This window comes from Emys orbicularis, chromosome 2, assembly GCF_028017835.1.
Source record: "Emys orbicularis isolate rEmyOrb1 chromosome 2, rEmyOrb1.hap1, whole genome shotgun sequence".
NCBI lineage: Eukaryota > Metazoa > Chordata > Testudines > Emydidae > Emys > Emys orbicularis.
This window is the reverse complement of record NC_088684.1, coordinates 24,749,691-24,774,126: the sequence shown is the minus strand read 5'-3', so window position 1 is coordinate 24,774,126 and position 24,436 is coordinate 24,749,691. Positions and strand designations below refer to the sequence as shown.

Below are 24,436 nucleotides of genomic sequence, written 5' to 3'. Positions count from 1 at the left end.
TTGTAGGGAAAAAACTCAGTTCTGTTTACTTAAATGTAACTATAAAATATTCTGTTTCTAAGCAAATAAGTTTGGGGGGAATGATCGTTCTGCATGGAACTTGCATGGAATACATCTTGCTGCTTTGTTGGAACTGTAGCTAATCCCATCATTACATTATATAGGGTGGCATGAGGCCCTGCCGCCCTGGGCTGCCAAGTGTCATGATTGTTCATGCACCCTTTTTTGTTTGCATTGTGTCTATATCTTATGTATTACTATTAAAAAATATACTGTTGGTATTGCTAAACTTAAAAATGATCCTATGTGGTCTTCACAGTGGTCTCAAGTCTGTCCTATTGTGTTTTCCTTCTAAACCAACCTTTGCTTTGAAAGCACAAAAAAATAGGACCAATTCTGCTCTCGGCTATGCTCATGCAACCCCCTTGACTTCAGTTGAGGTTGCACAGGCTTTGGCCCTCTCTTTTCCACTGAAAGGAGTGTTGGGTTGTATGTTTATGCATGAACACGGTCAGTGGATAGGCAGAGGTGCCTAGGTTTTCTATCTCCAGACGATAGTTACAAGCAGAAATGGCTCTGGGGTCACGGGAAGAGCATGCTTAACAGATGCATATACTGTTACTGACATTGCTCACTCTGCAAATGGTCTTTGATACTGACTGATGCTTGGGGGCAGGAGTGGCGGAAGAGCCCTAAAAGTTGGGGGGGGACATAGGCACCCAAACCATGGCCCCACCCTCACACTGCCCCTTCTCCCCAAGCCCCTGACCTCATGCTGCCTCTTTTCCCCAAGCCTCCTCCCCCTCGCTTGCTCCTCTCCACCCCCACTCCCCAGTTGCTCACCCTTACGGCCATTAAAAAGTGGGAGAGCCATGGCCCCCTAGCCCCTCCCATTCCAGTGCACCTGCTTGGGGGACCATGACCCCTGGGGGCTATGGAACATCATTAGGTGCACTAACCACACTTCCCAGAGTGTGGGGAATGCTAGCTGTAGTATTTATTGTAGAGGAAAGGGGTTCACTGTGCCTTCCTCCTACCTCTGTGCCCTATTCTAAACTGAAATTTAGCCTCCAAATGCTCGTGACTTAATGAGTCAAAGTGAAGCATATGATTATACATGTGTCTTTATATCTTACACTTGATACATATGTGACATTCCGCTCAGGACTCCCAGAACTGTAAGCCACTGTGCTACTCTTCTGCCTCAGCAAGTTGAGAGCTTTGCTGCTACTAAGATGTGTGTCAGGTCCTTGACACTCCAGCCTCTCTGCATTGCCAGCAAACTCCTCGAGACTCTGCCATCTAAACCTTGCCTGCAGGCAACCATCAGTGAAGCCCAGTTCCCCCAGAAACATCTCTCTGCAATGTCCAGTCCCTCTCACTGGGCACTCACAGAAATTAAGTTCACCGCCTTACAAGAGACAGTGCACACACCAGGCTGTTAGGTTATTGGAAGACTCACACTTCACTTTAATATAACAGCACTTAGATACTGTAGATACTTTATAGTAAAACTAAGAATAAGTTTATTAACAAAGAACAGAGATTTAAGTGATACTGAACAAGAGAAAAAGAGACAGGTTTGGTTACAAACAAAATAAAACGTACTATCTAGTGACTAAAACTTAATTTTAGCTAGTTACAATTTTTGCCTATGTAGTTTCAAGTTAACAGCATCTCTAGCCCTTCTGGCCAGGGGATCCAACTTTCTCAGGATCACCAGGTGCTTTTCCCCCTGTCCCCTAAGCAGTGAAGAACTAAAATGTCATTTTGTTCTCCTTATGTTACCCAAAGTCCATTGTCACTGCCTCACGAGCCAGGAAGGCTTTCTAGGGTGCGGATTCTGTCCCCAGAGTGATTGCTAAACTGTCTTCTCCCCTCACTTGTTAACTTGATGGCTTTGTTTACCTTATATGTAAATGTATTTTTATTGCCCTCTGCCTGCAGTCAAGTCAGTCAGACAAGTAAATCCACATTCCTTTGTCTAGCGCAGGCTGGGATTATACACTGCCTCCCAAACACATTTTAAGAACATATCTCCAGCACACTCATGTAATGCTTCGTACACAACCCATACATCCATCACACAATGATTTCCGGGACCAGTGTGTCACCAAGTTTTATAAGACACCATACTTGATTACACTTTTTTTTATAGTGCGGTAATATTGTATACAGTCAGTTGATTCAATTCCTTATTCTTGAGGGGTCCAGACCCCCTGTTCTCCCTGTGGGGAGTCTGGACCTGATTGTCACTACATATGGTTCAGATTTTCAAAGCTGTTTTGGGGATTCAGACACATCTACAAGTAATCTCAGTGGAAGGTGTGTTTAAATCCCCTAAATTGCTTTGAAAATCAAACACTTTAAAAAAAAACTTATTTAATCAGTCACATGTTAGCAGTGGACACAAATTGCACACTAAAATCAAGTGCAGGTCTCAGATACTGTAGGCCACACCATCATATTATGAATAATGGAGTATATGGATCCATAGCCTGTGGAATATGAGTTGAGAATATTCTTTTGCTGCATTTAAAGTAGTAACATGTCCTCTGAATCCCTCCTTTTGACCTTTGTTGACAAAGTTTTTCCTTTTTTCTCTTGCAATAAACTGTTTACTTCCTCCCCCTTGTAACAGCTGGCTAACTATAAATGATATAGTATGTTTGAGCGATTAAAGAAATAACACATTGTAACAAGGTGCAGGAAGAATAGGGGTTAGTTCCAACTTGCACAAGCGCTTTGGGGAATTACTGTAAATTGATTCCTTAGGAGAAAAAGAGAATATGTTTGGGAAGGTCTGGTTTCACATTGGAGGTTTTATCCCAGTCCTATGATCCCTTTTCCACACATTAATTTATATTACTTTCTTGTTATGAATGTTATTCTTTGAGAAACAGACCCTGCTGAGTGAGATTGTTTTCTGCTGAGTCATTCCACCATCTTGCTCATGAATTATCCAATTATTATTATTTGTTGGTCATTGATAATTTAAAATGTAACTTTCAGATTTTAATGTTTTCATCCTTTTCATTTGTTGAGCTCCCAGTTTGATGTGATGCATTTACTAGCTGCCTTCCAAATCCTTTACTATTCCTCTGCTTTCACTCAATATTTAATTACTCTCTCACATTTAGTTTGGACATTTTTTCCCCTTGCTCAACAGATAAAGTTACTTTAAAAATATGTGAACTTCTTGTCCAGCCTATTAAAATAATAAAAGTTTTACTCTCAGCAAAACAACCCTGGCTAATAAACCATCACAACTAAGGAAAATATGTCTGCTCTCACTAGAGTTCCCATTTATCCATTCAATAATTGGGGTGTTAATTTAAGAATTTGCTTTTACATGTACAAGATGGTGATTGTACTTCATGTTGTGAGAATTTCCATACGTTGCTAATGTATATGCTAGATAATTTTGGTGGAATATCAATTTGTTCAGTTTAATCAAGTGCAACTAGTACTGCCAACTTTACACAGTTTGTTTGACAGTTATGTACTTGAGACTGTTTGTCCTCCTTTTAGAATACTGAGTATTTCAAAGCATTGTTGTCCTGCTTGTCCTCAAGAATAATGTATTTGGAGCACTAACAAAAATAGCTGACTTCTATGTAGCTGCATAAACCAAGGCCTTGAACTTGTCCTTAGTCTCTTTTTGGGTGATTGCTTTAATGTTGCTGACAGCCATTCATTTGCTCATTCCTGTAAAACCCCTTAACAAGCTCTCGCTACTGATTTTTATCAGTTAACGGACTCAGTTTGTATTCATTTTTCTTTCTTTCTGCAAGAAGTGAATTTTTGTTCCACAGACAATAAAGGTCCTCAGAAATAAAGATTTCCTCTTCAGGTTGGTGACCACGTAGTAATTCCCATCAATATTTTGTTGTGTTTGTCCAAGTGTTAGATTTAACTTCCTTAGTTATATGTACTTCTCTGTGCCAGAACACTAGTCTTTGCATAACTAAGGCATAGTTAAATATCTGTTTTGTGAACAACTCTTCTTTTCTCCCTATGATTAATTACTGGCTGGAAATGTCTTCCCTCCCCCATTTAGACACAAAAATGAATCAGTGGTTAGCAAAGATCAGTTAGTTATGTAAAGATTATTCTGGCACAAGTCTTGTAGTCTATCATATTGTAGCTAAATAGTAAGCACAAACACATTTGGTGATTATGTCCTTCTTTGCTTGTTATTGTCAGACGTGTCTGGTTTTGTAGCGGCTCCAAAAGTTTACCTGATTTGGTGATGGCTAATTACAAGTAGGTCAGAGCTACACTGCTTTGTTAGAAAGTGCTCTTTTAATCTTTAGGTCACACATGGGAGAAAAGGGGGCTTCAGAGCTCATTTTCCTTTGCAAGGGTATAGGACACACTTGGTTGGCATTTGTATTCTTGGTGCTTAGGCACTGAATCCCTGTGAATCTTACAGCCATTTTCCTAAAGATTATTTATGTTGCTTAGAAAAAGTAAATAATTGGAATTACATATTTTCACGAGCTGGTAGTCATGATTCATCACTCTAGGTTCATTCAGCACTGACTGATTCTGTCCTTGAGCTATGCATAACTCATTATGAATCTTGAGAATGAATTAAAGACTGTAATTCATACTTACAGCCTTTCTGGCTTTTAAAACTTTTACCACAGCTTCTACCACAACTTCAGTTATTTTATTACAATTACAGTATGCGGAATGTTCTTGCAGTATCTTGCCTAGCACAATATTTCATATTTGATCTTTTAGTCACAAAACAGTGAGGGCCAAATTTTCAAAGAACCAGTTGTATGTGTGAAAGGATACTTTTACGTGCTCATTCTTCTGTATCTAAGAATGCCTATTTTCTAAAGCCCCATTGGGGTGGACAGACAGTCCAGAGATTAGGCCTGTCCAGATCATGTCCACCATCTGTGAGCGCATAATTTGTATGCATGCTCATTGCAGAGATTTTGAAAAGTGTCTTCAGTGTGCCAGGCTGTTTTGACACTCATTGTCTCTGTGCCCCTCGCTTCCCAATCTCCCTCTGATTTTCTCTCCCTGGAACTCCACTGTCCTGAGAGCAGCTGCGATGTTACTAAGCTGGTCTTGGCTCTTCCACATTCCCTTCCTGCCTCTGGCTCTTTAGGCTGGAGAATAACTGAGGCTGGTGTACTCTGCTAGAATAGGCCCCTCTAACTAATACGCTGAATACAACTCAATAGCAGGAAATAAAGCTTTACCATTAAACTTTGGTTAACATTTTGATAACTTCTAACATTGCAGTGTTGTTAACATTGAGAAACAATTGAACCAACATAAAAATGCTAGCTGACTTTTCTTTTCTCAGCTCTTAAAAAAGAAACAAATAGGTAAAAAAACCTACTAGATGATACAACCATGAACCACAAAAAATGCTGGGCCAGATCCTCAGCTGGTGTAAATTGCCACAGCTCCATTGACTGAAACGGGAGATCTAGTGAGGCCTGAGAGAGTGTCTTGGCAGCCCCTTCTCTCTGTGGGCTCTGGCACTCGTCACGCCTGTCTATGGATCTTAATGAGAAACAGCACAGGAGAAGATAAATATTAGCTCATCGTATAAATTGGGACCAGAAACCACATGTTTGGGCCAACAACAACTAAAAAAAGACTAAAACATTATTAAACTTCTTAAAAGATAATATAAAGAAAAGGCACATGCTATCTTTAAGTCATGGTGTTTGCTGTGGTATAGCCTCGGCCTTCAGGTCTAGAAACCATTTGTGCAGTGGCAGGAGGAAGCCACCCTCTGCTGCCATATCCATCTGGAATTAATATAATAATATATGGAGATATACCTATTTCATAGAACTGGAAGGGACCCTGAAAGGTCATTGAGTCCAGCCCCCTGCCTTCACTTGCAGGACCAAGTACTGATTTTGCCCCAGATCCCTAAGTGGCCCCCTCAAGGATTGAACTCACAACCCTAGGTTTAGCAGACCAATGCTCAAACCACTGAGCTATCTCACCCCCTGTGAAGGAAGAAGCCCTTGGGATGTATCCTCAATTTTATAGACAGGACAGACCCAATTGTTGGAATAAACCATTTGGACCAGTGTAGCTTGGTAGCAGGTACCTCTGCCCTTGAGCTAGCAAAATGCTTCTTCCTCTTGCTGAGGGTATGTGCACACTAGAAAATTATGTCAACCTAAATTACGTCGACATACAGCCACTGCAGTAATTAAATAACTTTTGCATGTCCACACTATGTTCCTTGTGTCAGTGGTGTGCGTCCAGGAGCGCTTGCACCGATTTAACTGACAGTGTGGGGCACTGTGGGAAGGCTTCTGAACACCAGAAACAGTCAATATAAGCAATGCAGTGTATACTCTGACACTGTGTCGACCTAATTACATCGACCTAAGCACTACACCTCTCGTGGAGGTGGTGTTATTAAGTCGGTGTAGCAGGTGAGTTACGTCGGCGGGAGCGACATTTCAGTGTAGACACTTACAGGATTAGGTCAGTGTAAGCTGCCTTGCATTGACCTAACTCTGTAGTGTAGACTAGGGCTGATTCCCCTGTACTGTTACCTTGCCTAGGTGCCTGGTAGGACAATTTTCATAAATAGCACATCATTCAGGCTGTACATACAGGGCTGGGCAACCACAACTCATTACAAGACCAAAACATATGCCAGTGGTCATCAACCGGTCGATTGCGATTGAGTGGTCGATCCTAGAGGATCTCCCAGTCGATCGCGATCTCCCTAAGACAGGCTCCCTGTCTGCCCCGGCACCACGCTGCTCCTGGAAGCGGCCAGTGCGGCCCCGGGGGCAGAGGTCTCTCTCCATGTGCTGCTGCTGCCTGCAAGCACCACCCCCGCAGCTCCCATTGGCCGGGAATGGGGAGCTGCGGCCAATGGGAGCTGCAGGGGCAGTGCTTGCAGAGAGGGGCAGCACGCGGAGTCACGTGCCACCCCTCCAGGGGCTGCACGGGCACATTGGCTCCTTCCGGGAGAGTGGGGCCTGGGTAGGCAGGGAGCCTGCTTTAGCGGCAACCACGCTGCGCTGCCGACTGAGAGCCGCCGAAGGTAAGTGCTGCCCAGTGTAAGGCTGCACCCCAGCCCTGAGCCCCCTCCTGGAGCCAGCACCCTGAACCCCCTCCTGCACCCTGAACCCTCTCCTGCACCTGAACCCCAGCTCTGACCCCCCTCCCAGAGCCAGCACCCTTTACTCCCTCCTGCACCGCAACACTCTGCCCCAGTCCGGAGCCCCCTTCTGCACCCAAACTCCCTCCCAGAGCTTGCACCCCTGACCCCCTCCTGCACCCCTACCCCAGGCTCAGCCCAGAGCTCCCTCCCACACTGTGAACCCCTCGGCCCCAGCCCAGAGCCCGCACCCCTTCCCTAACCCCAGCCTGGTTAAAGTGAGTGAGGGTGGGGGAGAGTGAGTGATGGGGGGGGGGGAATGGAGTGAGTGGGGGGGGGGGTTGGGGAAGGGGGGGGCCTTGGGAAAGGGGCAGGGTAGATCCTGGGTTGCCCTTAAATTCAAAAAGTGATCTTGGGCGTAAAAAGGTTGGAGACCACTGGCATACACTAATAATACATTAGAGTAAGCTAGTGACCCAGTACGGTACACTAAGTGCTGCTGCATGCCCCAAAGCACACAGTGGAAAGCATTCCAGGCATGCAGCTGCCTTGCTGAGTCAAGTGGGGAGCCCCTGATAGTCCTTCCCATCCTCCCTCTACTTCAGCCACCTCCGCTTCTCTGGTCACCTCAGAGCACACAGGTCTGGAATTTTTGCTTGTTCCTGGGCATCTAAAACGCCACCTGCCCCTTTCTCCCACAATCCCTTCATGTTTTCATTCTTTCCAACTGCTCCTATTTTGAACTATAGTTGATGATCCAGGAGTCAGTAGAGGCTGGCTTCACCTACAGTGCCTGGATTGCCTTTGCCTGAACCTTGGTTAGCCTGTATACATCTAAGTTAGCTGTGGAGGGGCCCAGGACAATTCTGGTTCCTGATAGGGATGAATGTGCATTAACTACTGAGGCCATGCCCATGACCCAACCAGTTTGCATGCTCCATTTTCGCAGCTCTGCACGCACCCACCATCCCTTTTGAAAATTGTGCTATTTCCTGTCCCCTGCTTGCAGCCTAAAATACACATGTAAGAAGGACATTTGTACCCTCACAAGCCTTTGAAAATTTGGCCCTGAGTGACTTAAATGAAAAACCCATGATATTCGGCATAAGAGCTAGGAAAGGCATATTGTCAAATAAAAAGGAAGATCAATTTTAGTTCCTATACGTTAACAAAGAGCATTTTGTATAACCAGCTTTGCTTGCTCAACTAGCGTCTTAACATCTAACACCATTTGTCTCTGTCTTTTGTAAGGTCAGTAGTTTGGGGTTTTTCCCCCCTATAAATCTAAAGGCTATGTCATCGGGGGAACTAAGGCACCTTGGGGATTAATATTATTTTACAAACTAATAAGCTGATTTATGTGACATTTAGAATAACTTGCATCCTTTGTGTTGTCAAAGTTGTGTGCGTGTGTTTGCCTGTGTATTTTCCTTAACATTTATTTAAAAATTAATATAAATACTTTTTTTTTAACTGTAAAGTAAGATCTCTTTATTTTTTCCTTACAGTGGCTCCACCAACAAGACTAAGATATAATCTAATCACTCCTGACAGTGTACAGATTTCATGGAAAGCCCCTAAGGGGAAATTTACTGGATTTAAGCTTCTTGTCACTCCAAGTTCAGGTAAAAATATTTACATTTGTCTATAAACATGTTTGCTTCATTTAGGTCCAGTGATAATGCTGTCATGGTGAACTGGAGAAAAGCAGCCTCCTATTGCTTTGGGGCTGACCTCACTCCACATAACTGGGGGACTGTGAGCTGGCTCTGGACAACCAGGAGCTCTGGCTGTCCAGCAGGAGAGAGACTGATCCAACTTGCCACACTGCAGTTGGAGGCCAGTGTGAATACAGATGTCTGGGGTGTCCATGGAGTGGAGTCAACTGACAGATACTTCCTGTGCTTCATCATCCGTAGTAGGCTCCACCTCTGATCCTGTCCCTGTGAGCATCCCCTCCTCTGTTCTTTTTGCCGTATACAGGGAAATAGTAAGTGCCCAAAAACTAAAAGAGTCAGTAGACGAAGTTTTGTGAATGTCCATGGGAATTTTGGGCAGTTAGAACAAGAGAAGTGAATAAGAGGCAGAGGGACAGGTCCTTAGCTGGCATAATTTTTTATAGCTCCATTGTCAATGCAACTAAGAGTTCAGAATACACTAGTTCAGAATCTTCTCCAGACTGCATAATGTTTTAGTCATCCTTAATACAGCCCTTATCCTACAGTCACCCTCTCCTGATAGGGGGTATGTTTATAAACTGTGCTGCTGAAGAAACCTGAAACAAATTTTCACAATATATCCACATTGTTATTCCCAGTACCAAGAGAACTAAACTATAGCTTAATTATTTTAGAATAACTATCACATGTAGACTATAATGTATTAATTTGAAATTTATAACTGTGAGGTCTACAAACTGCATTTGCACTTTGTTGTTTCATTATATATAATCTACTTTGAAGAATAAAATGTAGTTTACAGATTGGACAGTGATGTATTTAAAAACAGCTGTAGCAATTTCTTGATGAGAAAGCAATAGATTCCTTTTTCCTCCCCATATTTTACTGTTGCACTGGCTTGTGCCAGGCAGGCTTTTCAACCTTAAGATGAGCAGACATGCGACATATAAAAGCAATCAAAATGGGCCCAAACCCACAGACCAATAAAAGTGACAACCATGTGTGACATGAAGCAGTTAAATCAGCTATTGTGCTAAAAGGTATTCAATTGCAAAGGAATGAATGGCTGCTGAGTCAGATGGGCAAAAGGAAAAAGAGTGGAATCAGTTTTGATAGCATGAATGTGGTATGCTTTGGTAGTCAGCTGATGGCAGAGGGTCTCCAATAAATGTTAATCCTCAACGTAATTTGCAACCTGGCTAGTTTGTATATTCAATTAAAGCAGTGGTAGATTTTATTAGGGCCCAGTCTAGTAGTGGCATGCAAAAGGATGGAGAAGGGAGTGTGTGTTGAGCACTGGTGGGCAGTGCTGAGCAGGATACACTACTAGTGCCTCTTGCCCTACTGTCCACCACCCTGGACTCAAAGCCTGCATATGGGTTGGGGCAGGAGGAGTGAAATGCACAAAATGCAGCTGCTGAGCCCTTGTTAGTGGTTATTGGATCAGGCGTGTGAAAAGTTATTAGGCCACTCCCTTCCTCTGCCTAACAACTAAAACAAACTCCTTTAATAGGTCCTTCGAGGATTATTACCTAAGTATTTTTAAAAGTTAGAAATTCACCCCCAGCTGCTTGCACCCTGCCACTGATTGTGGGAGACTCAGAAATGCCAGATGAGTCTTCACAGTTCAGTCATGCTGAAAATTGCTTTTTAAGGTTTTGAGTTTATGGACTGCTCCCTCCCTCCCCACAATTACCTGCCTAGCCATGTCACAGCTGGTGCCCCCTATGTAGCTCCTCCCACCTCATTCCTAGTGTCTCAGATCATGGGTCCAATGCTCATTGATTTGTATCCCTTTGCACTATGATCCATTTCTCTGCTGAGTTAACCCTATGCAAGACTCTCTCCCCTCTTAAAACCTTCTCTGGTTCCTATTCCTTTAAGCCAGGGCACTTGAAAACTACTGTGACTCCTGCTACAGCTGGTTCCTATGTCTTGACTGTCCTGTTGCAGCAAAACCCTTTTAGAGCTGCTGGCCCCTTGAAGTGTGCTTGACCAGATGAACTTCTGCATTGGATTTTTCTTACCTGCTTTTACCCTTGTCTCCATGTGGGTGTCGGGGATCCAGGTACAGCAGGGTCAGTCTCCTAGCAACTCCCTGGGTGCAGCTGAACCTGGCAGGGGCTGCCTGATTGACTGCACTTCCTGACTGGTGGAGGGCAGATTTAAACTCCCACTTGAGCCAGTAGCAGTCAGAACTCGATTTTACATCCCATGAGACCATCCTTTTAAGGTCACAGTATGTCATCCCACCGGCTCCCTGCTTTTCTGGGGTGTCCTCTGTGTCATTCCAAACAGGGCCGGCTCCAGGCACCAGGCAACCAAGCTGGTGCTTGGGGCGGCACCTGGAGGGGGGCGGCGCGGCGCTCGGGCCGCCGGGGAGAGCGGGGCCACAGCCGGGCTCGCCGCCCTCCCCCCGGCGCTCTGGCCGCCCCCGCGCCCTCCCCCCGGCCGCCGGGGGGGAGAGCCGAGCCCCCGCCGGGGCTCGCCGCCCTCTCGCCGCTCTGCCCCCGGCGCTCTGGCCGCCGGGGGGAGAGCCGAGCCCCCGCCGGGGCTCGCCGCCCTGCCCCCGGCGCTCTGGCCGCCGGGGGGGAGAGCCGAGCCCCCGCCGGGGCTCGCCGCCCTCCTCCCAGGGCTCCGGCCGCCCCCGCGCCTTGCCCCCGGCCGCCGGGGGGAGAGCGGAGCCCCCGCCAAGGCTCGCCAGCCTCGCCCCGGGGCTCCGGCCGCCCTCCCCCCGGCGGGAGAGCGGAGCCCCCGCCGGGGCTCGCCGCCCCCCCCGGCTCCACCCCCCCGTCCGGAGGCTTTTTTGCCGCCCCCCCCAGGCTCCGCCCCCCCCCATGGGGGGGGGGCGGCGGCCGGAGGCTTTTTTGCCTGGGGCGGCAAAAAAGCCAGAGCCGGCCCTGATTCCAAAGGGACAAGGATTTGGAACAGACAACCAGTGATGAGTGACTGTACTTTGGTCATTACCGTACTTAATGTAGCTTAAGTATACATTTAAGTGGTTTAAAATGTAGCAATTTACCTTATAATAGCATTCACTATTTATACTATGCCGCTGATCTTATTTCTCCTTTTGTTTCCTTGCAGGTGGAAAAACCAATCAACTAACTCTTCAAAACAGTGCAACCAAAGCAATTATTCAAGGTCTTATTCCAGATCAAAGCTACGCCGTTCAGATTATTACATACAATAAAGACCAAGAGAGCAAGCCAGCACAAGGGCAGTTCAGAAGTATGTATCTATATGCACATATCATATCTCACATATAGCACTGTCTTATCAAATACTCCTTCAATCTATACATTTGCAATGTACTCAGATACCACAGAGATGAGCATGTTATGAATACTTAGACCAATAGAGAACATAGAGCCAATTTCAGCCAGGTGTAAAAAGGTGCAAGTCTGTTGACTTCAGTGAAGTACACCTGGTAATACAAAGTCTGCCTTTATCGGACATCGTGCAAGAGATCTTAGTAGCAGGGATTCTAAACTAAAGGAAATGTTAATAGCCCAATGTTTTTAATTTTCTCCTTTCCCTTGTGAAAATAGCCCATGACTCATAAAAAGGGAATTGTGAGCGGGAGGAAATGAATGGAATATCTTTTTTATTTCTTCCCTTTTTCATGGATTTCCAGTGTAATTTTTAGAATGGGGTGAGGGAAGCCACGGGTAAGTCTTAAAAGTTTGAACTTGTAATAGGCCAGATGCTCAGCTGGTGTAAGTCAGCATAGCTCTGTTTACTTTAATGGAGCTATGCCAGTTTACACCAGTTGAGACTCTGGCCTAATTTGTTCAGCACATGATCCTGCAAAACCCAAAGAAATCTATACAGAAAAGGATAAATGTGTTCTGTCTGAGGGCGTGTTGATTAGTTAGGTGCACTTTCTGCCCTGATTTACATCTCAGGCCTAATCTACATTAGGAAATTAGGTCAGTATGACTATGTCTCTGAGGGGTGTGAAAGATCCATGCCCATAAGTGACTCAGTTAAACTAAACTAACCTCCAGTGTAGACAGTGCTGGATTGATGGCAGAATTCTCCCATCTACCTAGCTACCGCCTCTTGGGGAGATGGAGTACCTATGCCGACAGGAGAACCCCTCCAGTGGCCTAGGTAGTGTCTTCACTGAAGTGCTACAGCAGTGCAGCAGCAGCATTTTAAGTGTAGCCAAGCCCTCCTGGAGCTCAATTAAAGACAGATCAGGACAGATTTAGTCAGCCTGCGGGTAGGGAAGTAATTTTTCCTGAATCCCCTTCCTACAAAACACCTTCTCTGAACATTTTTAATATCTGAGATGCTTGTGCTTCAGGTTTCTAACTGTGTAATGGGTCTGCCAATCACTGCTCTAATTGCTAGACCACCCTCCTATCCTATCCAGCACATGATATCAAGTGCTGATTACTTGATGTAGAGGCCACGTCAAGTCCTTCTAGGAATTCCCCAGTGCCTGTATTTATTATTTTAAATACCACTGGTTGCAAAACCCACAAAACCACAGGTTACTTTAGCATTAAAGAGAAATCTATGGAATGGCTACTCAAGCTTCCAAAGTATTAGCTGTGGTTGTTCGTAACTGGCTGTATTCCACAGGAAAAGCCGAGCTGGCAGCTTGATTTTAGAATGCAGGGGTTTCATTCTATTTAATATATTGTTTCTTTAGCTGCAATATGTTTTCATTGGCTGCAGTGAGACTTGGGTCCCATTTGACAGTATAATGACCGTATGAATGAAACCAGATACAATGTGTATGCAAGTCCTTCCTTTTTTATGTTGTATTTTCATGGCTTTTTCTTCCCCCATGACAAAGTGATGACTAATTCTTGGGACTGTGGAAGATTAAACTATTCCAGGGCAACTCTGGGGAGGGGAAGGGAAGGCCAGAGTAAAATCATGAGGGACTAGCAGGACACTGAACACATCAGCATTTTAAACTCTGAGTTATAGATAATGTACAAAGTTTTGTTTCCCCCTCCCCCCCCCCCCCAAGCCTATAGAAATCGTAACAGCTTGCAGTAGTCTGTTATCCTTAGGATAATTTATATTTTATTTTACATGATCAGGTATGCAATTCTTATGTGATAGCTTACAAATCACAGTAGAATAAAAAAGTATAAAATAACTAAGGCCTTGTAATGGAGTTTTGTCTTAAAGAGGTAGATTGGACAGATGCACTAATACATTCAATTTAATCATCAAGCAAATATGTGAATGAATTTTGTTTTTGGCTTTTAAAGCTTTATAGAGGCAATATTTTTAACAATGTCTTCAACTCCGTAGGGGTAGTCTCTGTAGAAGAATGGCCAGCTCTTTGCCAGAATTACTTTGCTTTTTTGCCTTCTAGTGAGAATTCTCTCATGTTAGTGCTCTGTTCACCACCTGGAGACCAGTCTTGTGCGTGGACATCTTCAACAGCCACTGGAGTCACTGGCTATTGATGCCAAATCAGACCTTATTCAAGCAACACTCACAATTGGCCAAATCATGAAGTCCTTTCTCCTTTTTTTTCCCCCCCTTCTTTCTCTGGCAAAAACTCCCTTTCACTTCAGTGCAAGATTTGACTGGGTAAGATGTGAGTCCAGAGTTCTGAATAAGACTCTTAGGGTACGTCTACACTTTGAGCTGGAGGTGTAATTTCTGACTCGGGTAGATGGCCGCATACCCGTTTTGATTGAGCAAGTGTGCTAAAAATAGAAGTGTAGCCACGGCAGTGCAGGTGGCAGTATGGGCTAGTCGCTCTGAGTACAATCCTGCCTAGGTGCTTACTGGGGTGGCTGGCTCATCCCACTGCCTGTGCTGCTGCAGCTAGACTTCTATTTTTAGGGTCCTAGCTCAATCAAAGTTAGTGCATGTATGTTTACCCAACCTGGAAACGACACCCCCAGCTCAAGTGTAGGCATAACCTAATCATGGGCTAGCTCATGAGGGTCTCAGTCTGCCCTGAGTCAGGGGTAGGATGTGGATTCACTATTCCAAGAGCAGACAAAGAAGAGAATTGTCTCTGAATCACAGTTCTCCCACTTTGCTCCTGGGGTAAGTAATCTGCTAATGGTATTGACATGACAGAGATGGCATCCCATCTCTGCCCCCCCCCCACAGCTGTGCTGGCCATAGTGTACTGGGGAAGAAGTCAAGACTCCAATTATTTTCCACAAGGATTCATGCACTTGCCTCCCATTTGCGCTGGGGTGAGGGTGGGATGAGGGCAGGCCTGCTGAGGCTGCTCCCCTCTCCGCCCACTACCCACACACACTGGAACCTGCAATGTGGGTATCAACACTGTAGAATGGAGGCTTGTATCCCCCTTACTCTCTGTGCAGCACTGCAGAGATTGGAAGGATTGGACTGCGACTCAACAGATCTATGTTTAATTCCTGGCTCTGTTACAGGCATTCTCTGGGAATTTGGGTGAATTATTTAATATCTCTGGTCTCAATTCTGCAAAACAGGGATAATAAGATTTCCTCTCTACCCTTCACATGTCATGTCTATTTATCTTGTAAGCTCTTTGGGGGCAGGGAGAGTCTCTCTTACTATGCGTTAATGCCTAGCACAAGGAGGCTGTGATCTTGGCTGGGCCCTCTATGCACCACGTAATATAAATAATGATCAATGCTGGTCATAAATCAGCACTATATAAATTAAAGGCTTAAATTCTACTCAGATTAATTTTCTGTTCTTTATAAGTACGTATGTCCATTCTCACAGGAAAAACACATCCCTTTCTTGGCAAGACTCAAAGCTATTCAAGGTGGCTTATTAGATCATTAGCCACTGTGGCGGCTGCATGGATGTTAACACCAATTAATTTCCTAAAACAACTCTGAGAGTTTTTCTTGTAGAAAAACTATATCCTGCACAAAGTTAACTTCATTCACATGGACTTTAGATGTGATATTGCCAGAATATTTCTGGGTGGGAAGAACAGGGTGGTGCAAAGACTAGATGATCACAATGATCCCTCTGGTCTTTAATACAATGTTGGGAATCACTAAACAAGCTGAATTCTGCCTGCTATGGATGGGGGGAGGGTATAAGGAGCCTTCACACCCACCCCCTACCTTGTTTAGCCCATGCTAGGGCTAGGCACAATTGAAGTCTGAGTTATGGACTTGCCTTACTCCTGTGGGAGTGTGTGTTGCCCTGAAGAGGGCAGGGAAGAGGCAGCCCAAGGCATGGGCTTCATGGAGGGATATAGTAGCTGGCATGAATTCACCATGTGCCAGTGACTGGAGAGGAATTCTGTCCTCCTGACCCATTCCCACTCTCTAGCTAGCCTGGCCAATTTTCTGGGCTGGTGGAGCAGGAGGTTTGCACTCCGGTGTCTTTCCTCTGGGCAGATTTTCCATCACCAAAGTCTCTCCTAAACTTGGGTTCTGTTAGTAGAAGCAATTTAGGTCCTGATACTGATGTCCCTGTGCTTGGACTCTCCTGAGTGAGGAGTCATTCTCACCAACACCCACCAAGAACATGACTGAGATTAGAAAACAAACAATTGCCATTTGTTGCCTAAGCAAACTGTACAAATGTTGCATGAAGATTCTGGTGTGGGGGGAGAATATGATACATTTAACTAAACTTTTCTCAGTCTGACACATTTCCTCTTATGTTTGTAGTTAAAGATCTAGAAAGAAAGAAGGAAACATCAAGTAAATCCAAGGTCAAGGGTACGGAAGGTACAGGTGGGAGTAAACCATCTCCATCTACAGAAGGTCAGATTGTCAAAAAATATGATTTTGTTATGTCACATTAATAACCAGTTATATATTTAACTCTGCCATTACATAGACCATTTTCCTCATTACAGATAAGTGTTTGTTTTTCACTTGTTTTCCAAGATAATTATCAGCATTTAATTGCATTGATGGCAATTATAGCCATTACATATAAGTAAAAGTCAATTTTATTCACTCTGGATATTTGATTAGCTACAATAGAAAGTTTTCTTTACTTTGCTGTTCTACTTTTCAGCTTTAAACAGAGTTTTAAAACTAAACAGCATGAAAAATAATTGAAAGTATTCTTTTGAACCTGTATAAAACAGATAGTTTTGCCTGATTTCTGCACTTCCATTCACTATTCAATATACAACATAGTGTATATATAATAATGACAGAATTAAATATGACTTTCATGCTTGGAACTGATGTGAAATTGGCATATTTTATTACATTGCCCCCTAGAATCAACCTTGCATAACTACCTGATTTTTATGTACAACTGTCTGTCTTATGCATGCAAACACTTGCACGCAAAACACTTGTATGCAAAAGTCAGGAAGTTATGTGTAGTTATGCAAGTTTTATTTTAGATGTTTTGATTTTGTGTGTGTGAGAGAGATTCTTTACAGATTAACAAAAAGAAATTTAGCAGACTTGGAGAGTAATGCGACTGTGCTAGTCATCAGAAACATTTCCAGTATATATAGCACTTACAAGAAAATCCATTCTGCATTTAACACGTAAATGTTGGTTCTGAATTATTAAAAGAAATCCTCCTTTCAGAAATAACACTGAAGGCAATTATTTCCATTATCAGTTATCTATGCTATGCAGAACAAGCAAGGGCAAGAAGAGCTTGATATGACCTCAAATAATCTTTCTGCAATAAATAGACAGTTTCAAGATTCTCACCTCTCCAGTGCCATTTCATTCTAGTAGTGGAAGCACTGTGTTATTGGTCCAACGATCATTGAAGTCAATGGGAATCTTTCCATTGATTTCAGTGGGCTTTGGATTATACCCTATATGTCTGTTAAATAAGTACAAGACAGTATCTAAATTAATACAGTTTGGTTTTATACGGCATTGTTCATACCAAATTGCCACTAAGGCCTGGTCTACACTTACCCCCCAAGTCGAAGTAAGGTACGCAAATTCAGCTACGTGAATAACGTAGCTGAATTCGACATACCTTACTTCGAATTTACCGCGGTCCACACGCGGCAGGCAGGCTCCCCCGTCGACTTCGCGGTACTCCTCTCGCCGAGCTGGAGTACCGCAGTCGACGGGGATCACTTCCTGGTTCGATTTATCGCGTCCACACCAGACGCGATAAATCGAACTCGGAACTTCGATCCGCAGCCGTCGAACTACCGGGTAAGTGTAGACTAGCCCTAAGTCTTCACATTTAATACAGTATGTAAAGATGTTTATGGAAAGAAGTTCACTAGCATGTATAGTACTGTAAACTGTGAGCTGCATCTGCTGATGTAATATGGATGGAGGTGATCTGACCTAGTATTTGGGAGAACGTCTGAGCTGGGGAAAATGAGATGGTTAGGGAGGGAAGATGTGATTGTTTAGAGCAGGGGTCGGCAACCTTTCAGAAGTGGTGTGCCGAGTCTTCATTTATTCACTCTAATTTAAGGTTTCGCGTGCCAGTAATACATTTTAACGATTTTAGAAGGTCTCTCTCTATAAGTCTATAATATATAACTAAACTATTGTTGTATGTAAAGTAAACATTTTAAAATGTTTAAGAAGTTTCATTTAAAATTAAATTAAAATGCAGATCTTATCAGTTTAGTGCAGTGGTTCTTAACCTGGGGTGCACGCACCCCCTGGGGGTGTGAGATGCCCTTTCTGGGGGTGCGAGACATGTGAGTTTTTTTAGGAGGTAAATCATCGAAAACACAAATTAAGCACAGGCACTTAAGTACAACTACTTTGTTTAATCAAACCTATGTATTTATTAACATTATACATTTTTTAACGATTACTGTAATATACAAACAAAGTTTTTAAATTTTCAAGTTTTTAAGCTAATTGTAGTGTAATTTTTGATAAGGGGTGCAAGAACATATTTTGAGAACTCCAGACCATCAGCGGGATGAGCGGGGCCGAGTGTAGTGTATTAAATTGCTCCCCATAGGAATGTGCTACTTACGGTGTACTACTTAGGGCTGCCAGTCCTGATGCTCTGAGCGGCATGGTAAGGGGGTGGGGGTGGTTGGATAGGCGTGGGAGTCCTGGGGGGCCTGTCAGGGGTTGGGGGTATGGATAGGGGTCAGGGCAGTCAGGGGACAGGGACTAGGGGAGCTTGGATGGGGGGGGGTCCTGGGGAGGGCGGATGGGGTGGGGGGTCCCGGGAAGGGGTGGTCAGGAGACAAGGAGTGGGGGGGTTGGATGGGTGGGGGGGTTCTGAGGGGATAGTCAGGGGGCGGGGGGTCCCGGGAGGGGGTGGTCAGAGGACAAGGAGTGGAGTGTGTGTGGATGAGTGGGGGGTTCTGAGGGGGGCAGTCAGGGGGCGGGGGGTCCCAGGATGGGGCAGTCAGGGGACAAGGAGCAGGGGGGGTTGGATGGGTGGGGCGTTCTGAGGGGGGCAATCAGGGGGCAGGGGGTCCCGGGAGGGGGCAGTCAGGGGACAAGGAGCAGGGGGGGTTGGATGGGTGGGAGGTTATGAGGGGAGCAGTCAGGGGGCAGGAAGTGGGAGAGGACGGCTAGGAGGCGGGCTGTTTGGGGAGGCACAGCCTTCCCTACCCGGGTGTAGTGTATTAAATTTCTCCCCGTAGGAATGTGCTACTTACGGTGTACTACTTACGGCTGCTAGTCCTGGTGCTCCGCAAGTAGCACATTCCTACGGGAGAAATTTAATACACTACACCCGCGGACAGAACCCCAGACTGGCAGTGGGCTTAACTGCTCAGCCCGCTGCCAGTCTGGGGTTCCGGCTGCCGGCTCCTGCCGGCCGGGGTCCCGGCTGCCGGCCCCGCTCAGCCGCTGCTGGCCTGGTGTTCTGTTCGTCCAGGCCGGCAGTGGGCTGAACGGGAGTGGCGGCCGGGACCCCGGCCAGCGTGCTAGTAAAAATTGTCTCGCGTGCCACCTTTGGCACGCGTGCCGCAGGTTGCCGACCCCTGGTTTAGAGGCTTAAGAAGTGAAAAAGGCCAGGGTGAAAAAGCTGGGCCTGTAATAACATTTGAAGAAAGTGTTGAATTGACTCAGAGAGAGAAGGTGCCTGAGTCAGATTTCAGGAGAAGATCTACTACACCCTTCAGGGAGACAAGAAGTAGAGGCAGAACTAAGTCTATCTGCAAAGCATGGAGAAAGGGGGATGAAGTTGGCATAAGAAAGTTGTGGTCTGTTGCCTCCCCGTGTCATGATTCAGTCCTTCTTTTTATTTATTAAATCTTTTAACTTCAAAACTTGCTCTAGTTCTCTGAAGGTCTTCACATGCCATGTAAATACTGATGGTTAGTACTGAATACCAAAATGGAAGTGTGCCATATGCTCAGAAGAAATGCAAAAGTTTTCTATGAAAAACTGTTGGTCTTGCCTGAGGGTTTTCTGTGAAGTTGGGGTGTGTGTTGGGGTAAAGTAAAACTTGCAAGTAGCTCACTTTTTTGCCCTATTTGTTGCTATTTTTGTGGATCCTGACTTTAATTCTTTATTTTGTACAGCTCTGTTCCCAATCCAACCCCATTTAAGTCAATATAAATATATCATTAAGCTGGATTCTTCACTGGCTTAAACCTTCCGCAGACTTTCACTTTCACAAATTTTAATGTACAATAGAATCTCAGAGTTACAAACATGTTGGGAATGGAGATTTTTCGTAACTCTGAACAAACGTTATGGTCATTCTTTTAAAGGTTTACAACTGAGCAGTGACTTAAGATAGCTTTGAAACTTTACTTTGCAGAAGAAAAATGTTGCATTTAACCATCTTAATTTAAATAAAACAAGAACAGAAATTATTTACTTAACTTGTCAAATCTTTTTTTTTAATCTTTCCCTTTATTTTTTTTTAGTAGTTTACATTTAATACAGTACAGTACTGTATTTGCTTTTTTGTTTTTTGTCTCTGCTGCCTGATTGAGTACTTCCAATTCCAAACGAGGTGTGTGGATGACTGGTCAGTTCGTAACTCCGGTGTTCGAAACTCTGAGGTTCCACTGTATCTGCTGTCTCATCAAGCATTTGGCATTGGAAAATCATGAAATGTTGGAGGGTTGAGAGAGAGCATTAATTAGGGAAGACTGCAAACATGTCACTCTGCCATCTCCACAGTCAGCTGAATGGGGAATAGATCACTTCTGTTGCTATTTCTCTAATAAATTTTTACTCTGCAAATGGCAGCGTGTCTCCACTGCCTGTCTGCTTCTTATTCCATAAGCAAAACCTATTGTCAAATGGTATGGGGAGGGGGACTTGGCAGCTGTGCGCATCCCTTGCAATTAGGGCACTTACCCCAGGAGCGGCGCCAGGATTTTTGACGCCCTTGGCGGCAGCGCTCCTCCTCTGAGCATTCAGGGAGAAAACTTGTTCATCTTAGCCTCTGAGGATAGAACAAGAAGCAATGGGCTTAAACTGCAGCAAGGGAGGTCTAGGTTGGACATTAGGAAAAAGTTCCTAACTGTCAGGGTGGTTAAACACTGGAATAAATTGCCTAGGGAGGTTGTGGAATCTCCATCTCTGGAGATATTTAAGAGTAGGTTAGATAAATGTCTATCAGGGATGGTCTAGACAGTATTTGGTCCTGCCATGCGGGCAGGGGACTGGACTCGATGACCTCTCGAGGTCCCTTCCAGTCCTAGAATCTATGAATCTATGAATCTATTAATCTATTCAGGGGGCCTGGGGTCTTCAGCAGTGGGGGTCCTTCAGCTCCATGTCTTTAGGGCACTTCGGCGGTGGGTCCCGAAGCGAGTGAAGGACCCACCGCCGAATTTCCGCCAAAGACCCGGAGCGGAAGGACCCCACGGCACCGAATTTCCGCCGAGGGTGGCAAAATGCCGCCCCCCAAATCCTGCCACCCTAGGCGACCACCTAGGGTCGCCTAGTGGAAGTGCCGCCCTGACTTACCCATGGTGCTTCTGTGATTATTTTTTTTTAATCCTGCATTATATTGCATGGGTAACATTAAGTCTGGCATTTCCTAACTTTTGAGATCTTCCTAACTTTACAACTTTAACCATATCCTTTCGATGTAGTTTTTGTGTGTGTGATGTGTAACAGAAATCCACAGTGTGCCTTGGAGATGAGAATTTTCTCTGTGGGGGACGGAAATGTAGCTTACTCACTGGAGGAAGCTTGAAACATCTTGTTTATCTGGTCAAGGTATAATAGTAGGTTATGGGGTGTAGGTAATATGTGAAACAAAGTACTCCATGATTTTGGTGGGAAAGTATTTTGATATTTTGTCATTTTGCTTGATTTTAAGTCAAGGATTTCTGAGAATTGAATACTGCATGTATTTATTATTTTGGATGTTTATTTAGGAGTTTTTGAGGAATGGCAAATAATATTTATTTAATGTTTCCATATTGCAAGAATCTATATTGGCAGTATCCCAGATAAGCTTATACGTGTGTTTTGGAGAGTGGCTGGTGGTTCTGGTTGATTGTTAGTGTTGACTCAGACTAAAAGACAATTGTAAGATCTCTAGAAAAAGAGACCCATACAATGTCACCCTTATGATGTATATGTGTCACTTCCCATGTGACTGCTTTTGTTGTTGTTGACACCCCATCCTCCATCAGTCCCTCCCTCCCGTTCTCTTAAATTAGGGCTCCTAGCAGAGTTTTCAACTATTGAATTTCAATACCCTGAGTTTGCAGGAGGTGCTTAGCACCTTTCAGGATCAGACCATTAGATTATAAATTATTCTGGGCAGGGACTCTGCCTTTATTTATTTTCTGAAGTGTCAAGTACATAAGAACAGCCATATTGGATCAGACCAAAGGTCCATCTAGCCCATATCCTGTCTTCTGAAAGTGGCCAATTCCAGGTGCCCCAGAGGGAATGAACAGAACAGGTAATCATCAAGTAACAGAGGCTAGGGACACCATCCCTGGACATCCTGGCTAATAGCCATTGATGGATCTATCTTCCATGAATGTATCTAGTTCTTTTTGGGACTCTGTTATAGTCTTGGCCTTCACAACATCTTCTAGCAAGGAGTTCCAAAGGTTGACTGTTCATTGTGGGAAAAAATCCTTCCTTTTGTTTGTTTTAAACCTGCTGCCTATTAATTTCATTAACATTAAAATAAGTTCATTAACTACAAAAGGATAGATTTTAAGTGATTCTAAGTGATAGAAAACAAACAAAACCACAAACTGAGCTTAACATACTAGATAGGTAGGATATGAATTAGCAAATTCTCACCCTGAGTGATAAGCAGGCTGGCAGATTCTTAAGGCACGAGCTGCCGTGGCTTCGCAGATTGCGGTTTGCCAGGTTTTGATACACAGGCTAGAAATCCCTCTAGCCTGGGACCATCACTTCCCACAGTTCAGTCTTTGTTCCTCAGATGTTTCCAGGTGTGTTGTTTTAGGGAGAGTGAGGTCCCATCATGATGTCATTGTCCCCCTTTTATACCATCTTCTTCCCACTTGCTGGAGAGCTCTTTTGCTGTGGCCTGGGACAAACAGTTCCCATTGTGTAGTGCTATCTCTGAGAGGTTTCTATTGTACACAGTTCCTGGGGTAATCCTTGTGCTTGTGTGCATTTCCTCAATAAGCCATTTACATTGTTTGGGTTTTTTACTGTTGTACCTGAAAGGCTGCTTGTGGGTGTTTTCAACCTCACAACAAGTTTCAGTAACACATACATAGCCTAACTTCACATACGACGATGGCACATACAATCCAACGAGATATCAATGTCTAGCAGATCAAGACTTATAGAATGACACCTCACAAGACATACTTTGTACAAAACATACCCTAATTACATGACAGTGGTGAATATTGGGGTGCCAGGGTGTCACATCCTAGTTCTTGTGTTATGAGAAGGCGTACCATGGATTTATATAGAGACAATATGATATTTTCTGTCTTATGTATCCCTTTATTAATGATCCCCAACATTGTTTGCTTTTTTGACTACCGCTGCACATTGAGTGGATGTTTTCAGAAAACCATCCACAACGACTCCAAGATCTTTCTTGAGTTGTAACAGCTAATTTAGATCCCATCATTTTATATGTATAGTTGGGATCATGTATTCCAATGTGCATTACTTTGCGTTTATCAACCTTGAATTTCATCTGCCATTTTGTTGCCCAGTCACTCAGTTTTGTGAGATCCTTTTGTAGCTCTTCGCAGTCTGGTTGGGACTTACAAAACTACTTAGGATAGTTATCATCTGCAATTTTTGCCACCTCACTGTTTACCCCTTTTTCCAGATCATTTATGAATATGTTGAATAGGACTGTTCCCAGTACAGACTCCTAGAGGACACCACTATTTACCTCTGTCCATTCTGAAAACTGACCATTTATTCCTACCCTTTGTTTCCCATCTTTTACCAGTTACCAATCCATGCGAGGATCTTCCCTCTTATCCCATGTATGAAGTGGTATAATAATTACTATTAATCTTTAACAGTTAAAGTTGTAAACTGTAAATGAATTGTTCTTGGACTGTATATCATCCAACAGTATTGTAAAACTTTCTGTAATATTTTAAAGCAAAACTTCTCTTAGAATAAAAGGCACATCTGTCTGCCTATCTCTCCACACAACTGTGCTTTTGTTGTTTTGATGAATATTTTCTTTCATAATAAAACTTTTCCAGTGTGATCTCTTTGCACGATGCTGCTGTGTGAATTTCAGGAGAAGTTCTTTCAAGGGATGATATAAACTGTGATTACTTGGTATACATCTCAGGTACATTTCTTTGTTTCTACACTACAGTAAGTTTTGC

The 24,436-nt window shown here is 44.1% G+C and overlaps 1 protein-coding gene across 1 annotated transcript in view; it reads left to right on the top strand.

Moving 5' to 3' along the window:
- COL14A1 (collagen type XIV alpha 1 chain) overlaps nt 1-24,436 on the top strand; it is a 167,123-nt gene that overhangs the window by 364 nt on the left and 142,323 nt on the right. Inside the window, exons 2-4 of the mRNA XM_065399762.1 lie at nt 8,617-8,733; nt 11,875-12,018; nt 16,404-16,499. Coding sequence (XP_065255834.1) covers nt 8,617-8,733; nt 11,875-12,018; nt 16,404-16,499 — 357 coding nt within the window. The remainder of the gene's footprint in view (nt 1-8,616; nt 8,734-11,874; nt 12,019-16,403; nt 16,500-24,436) is intronic.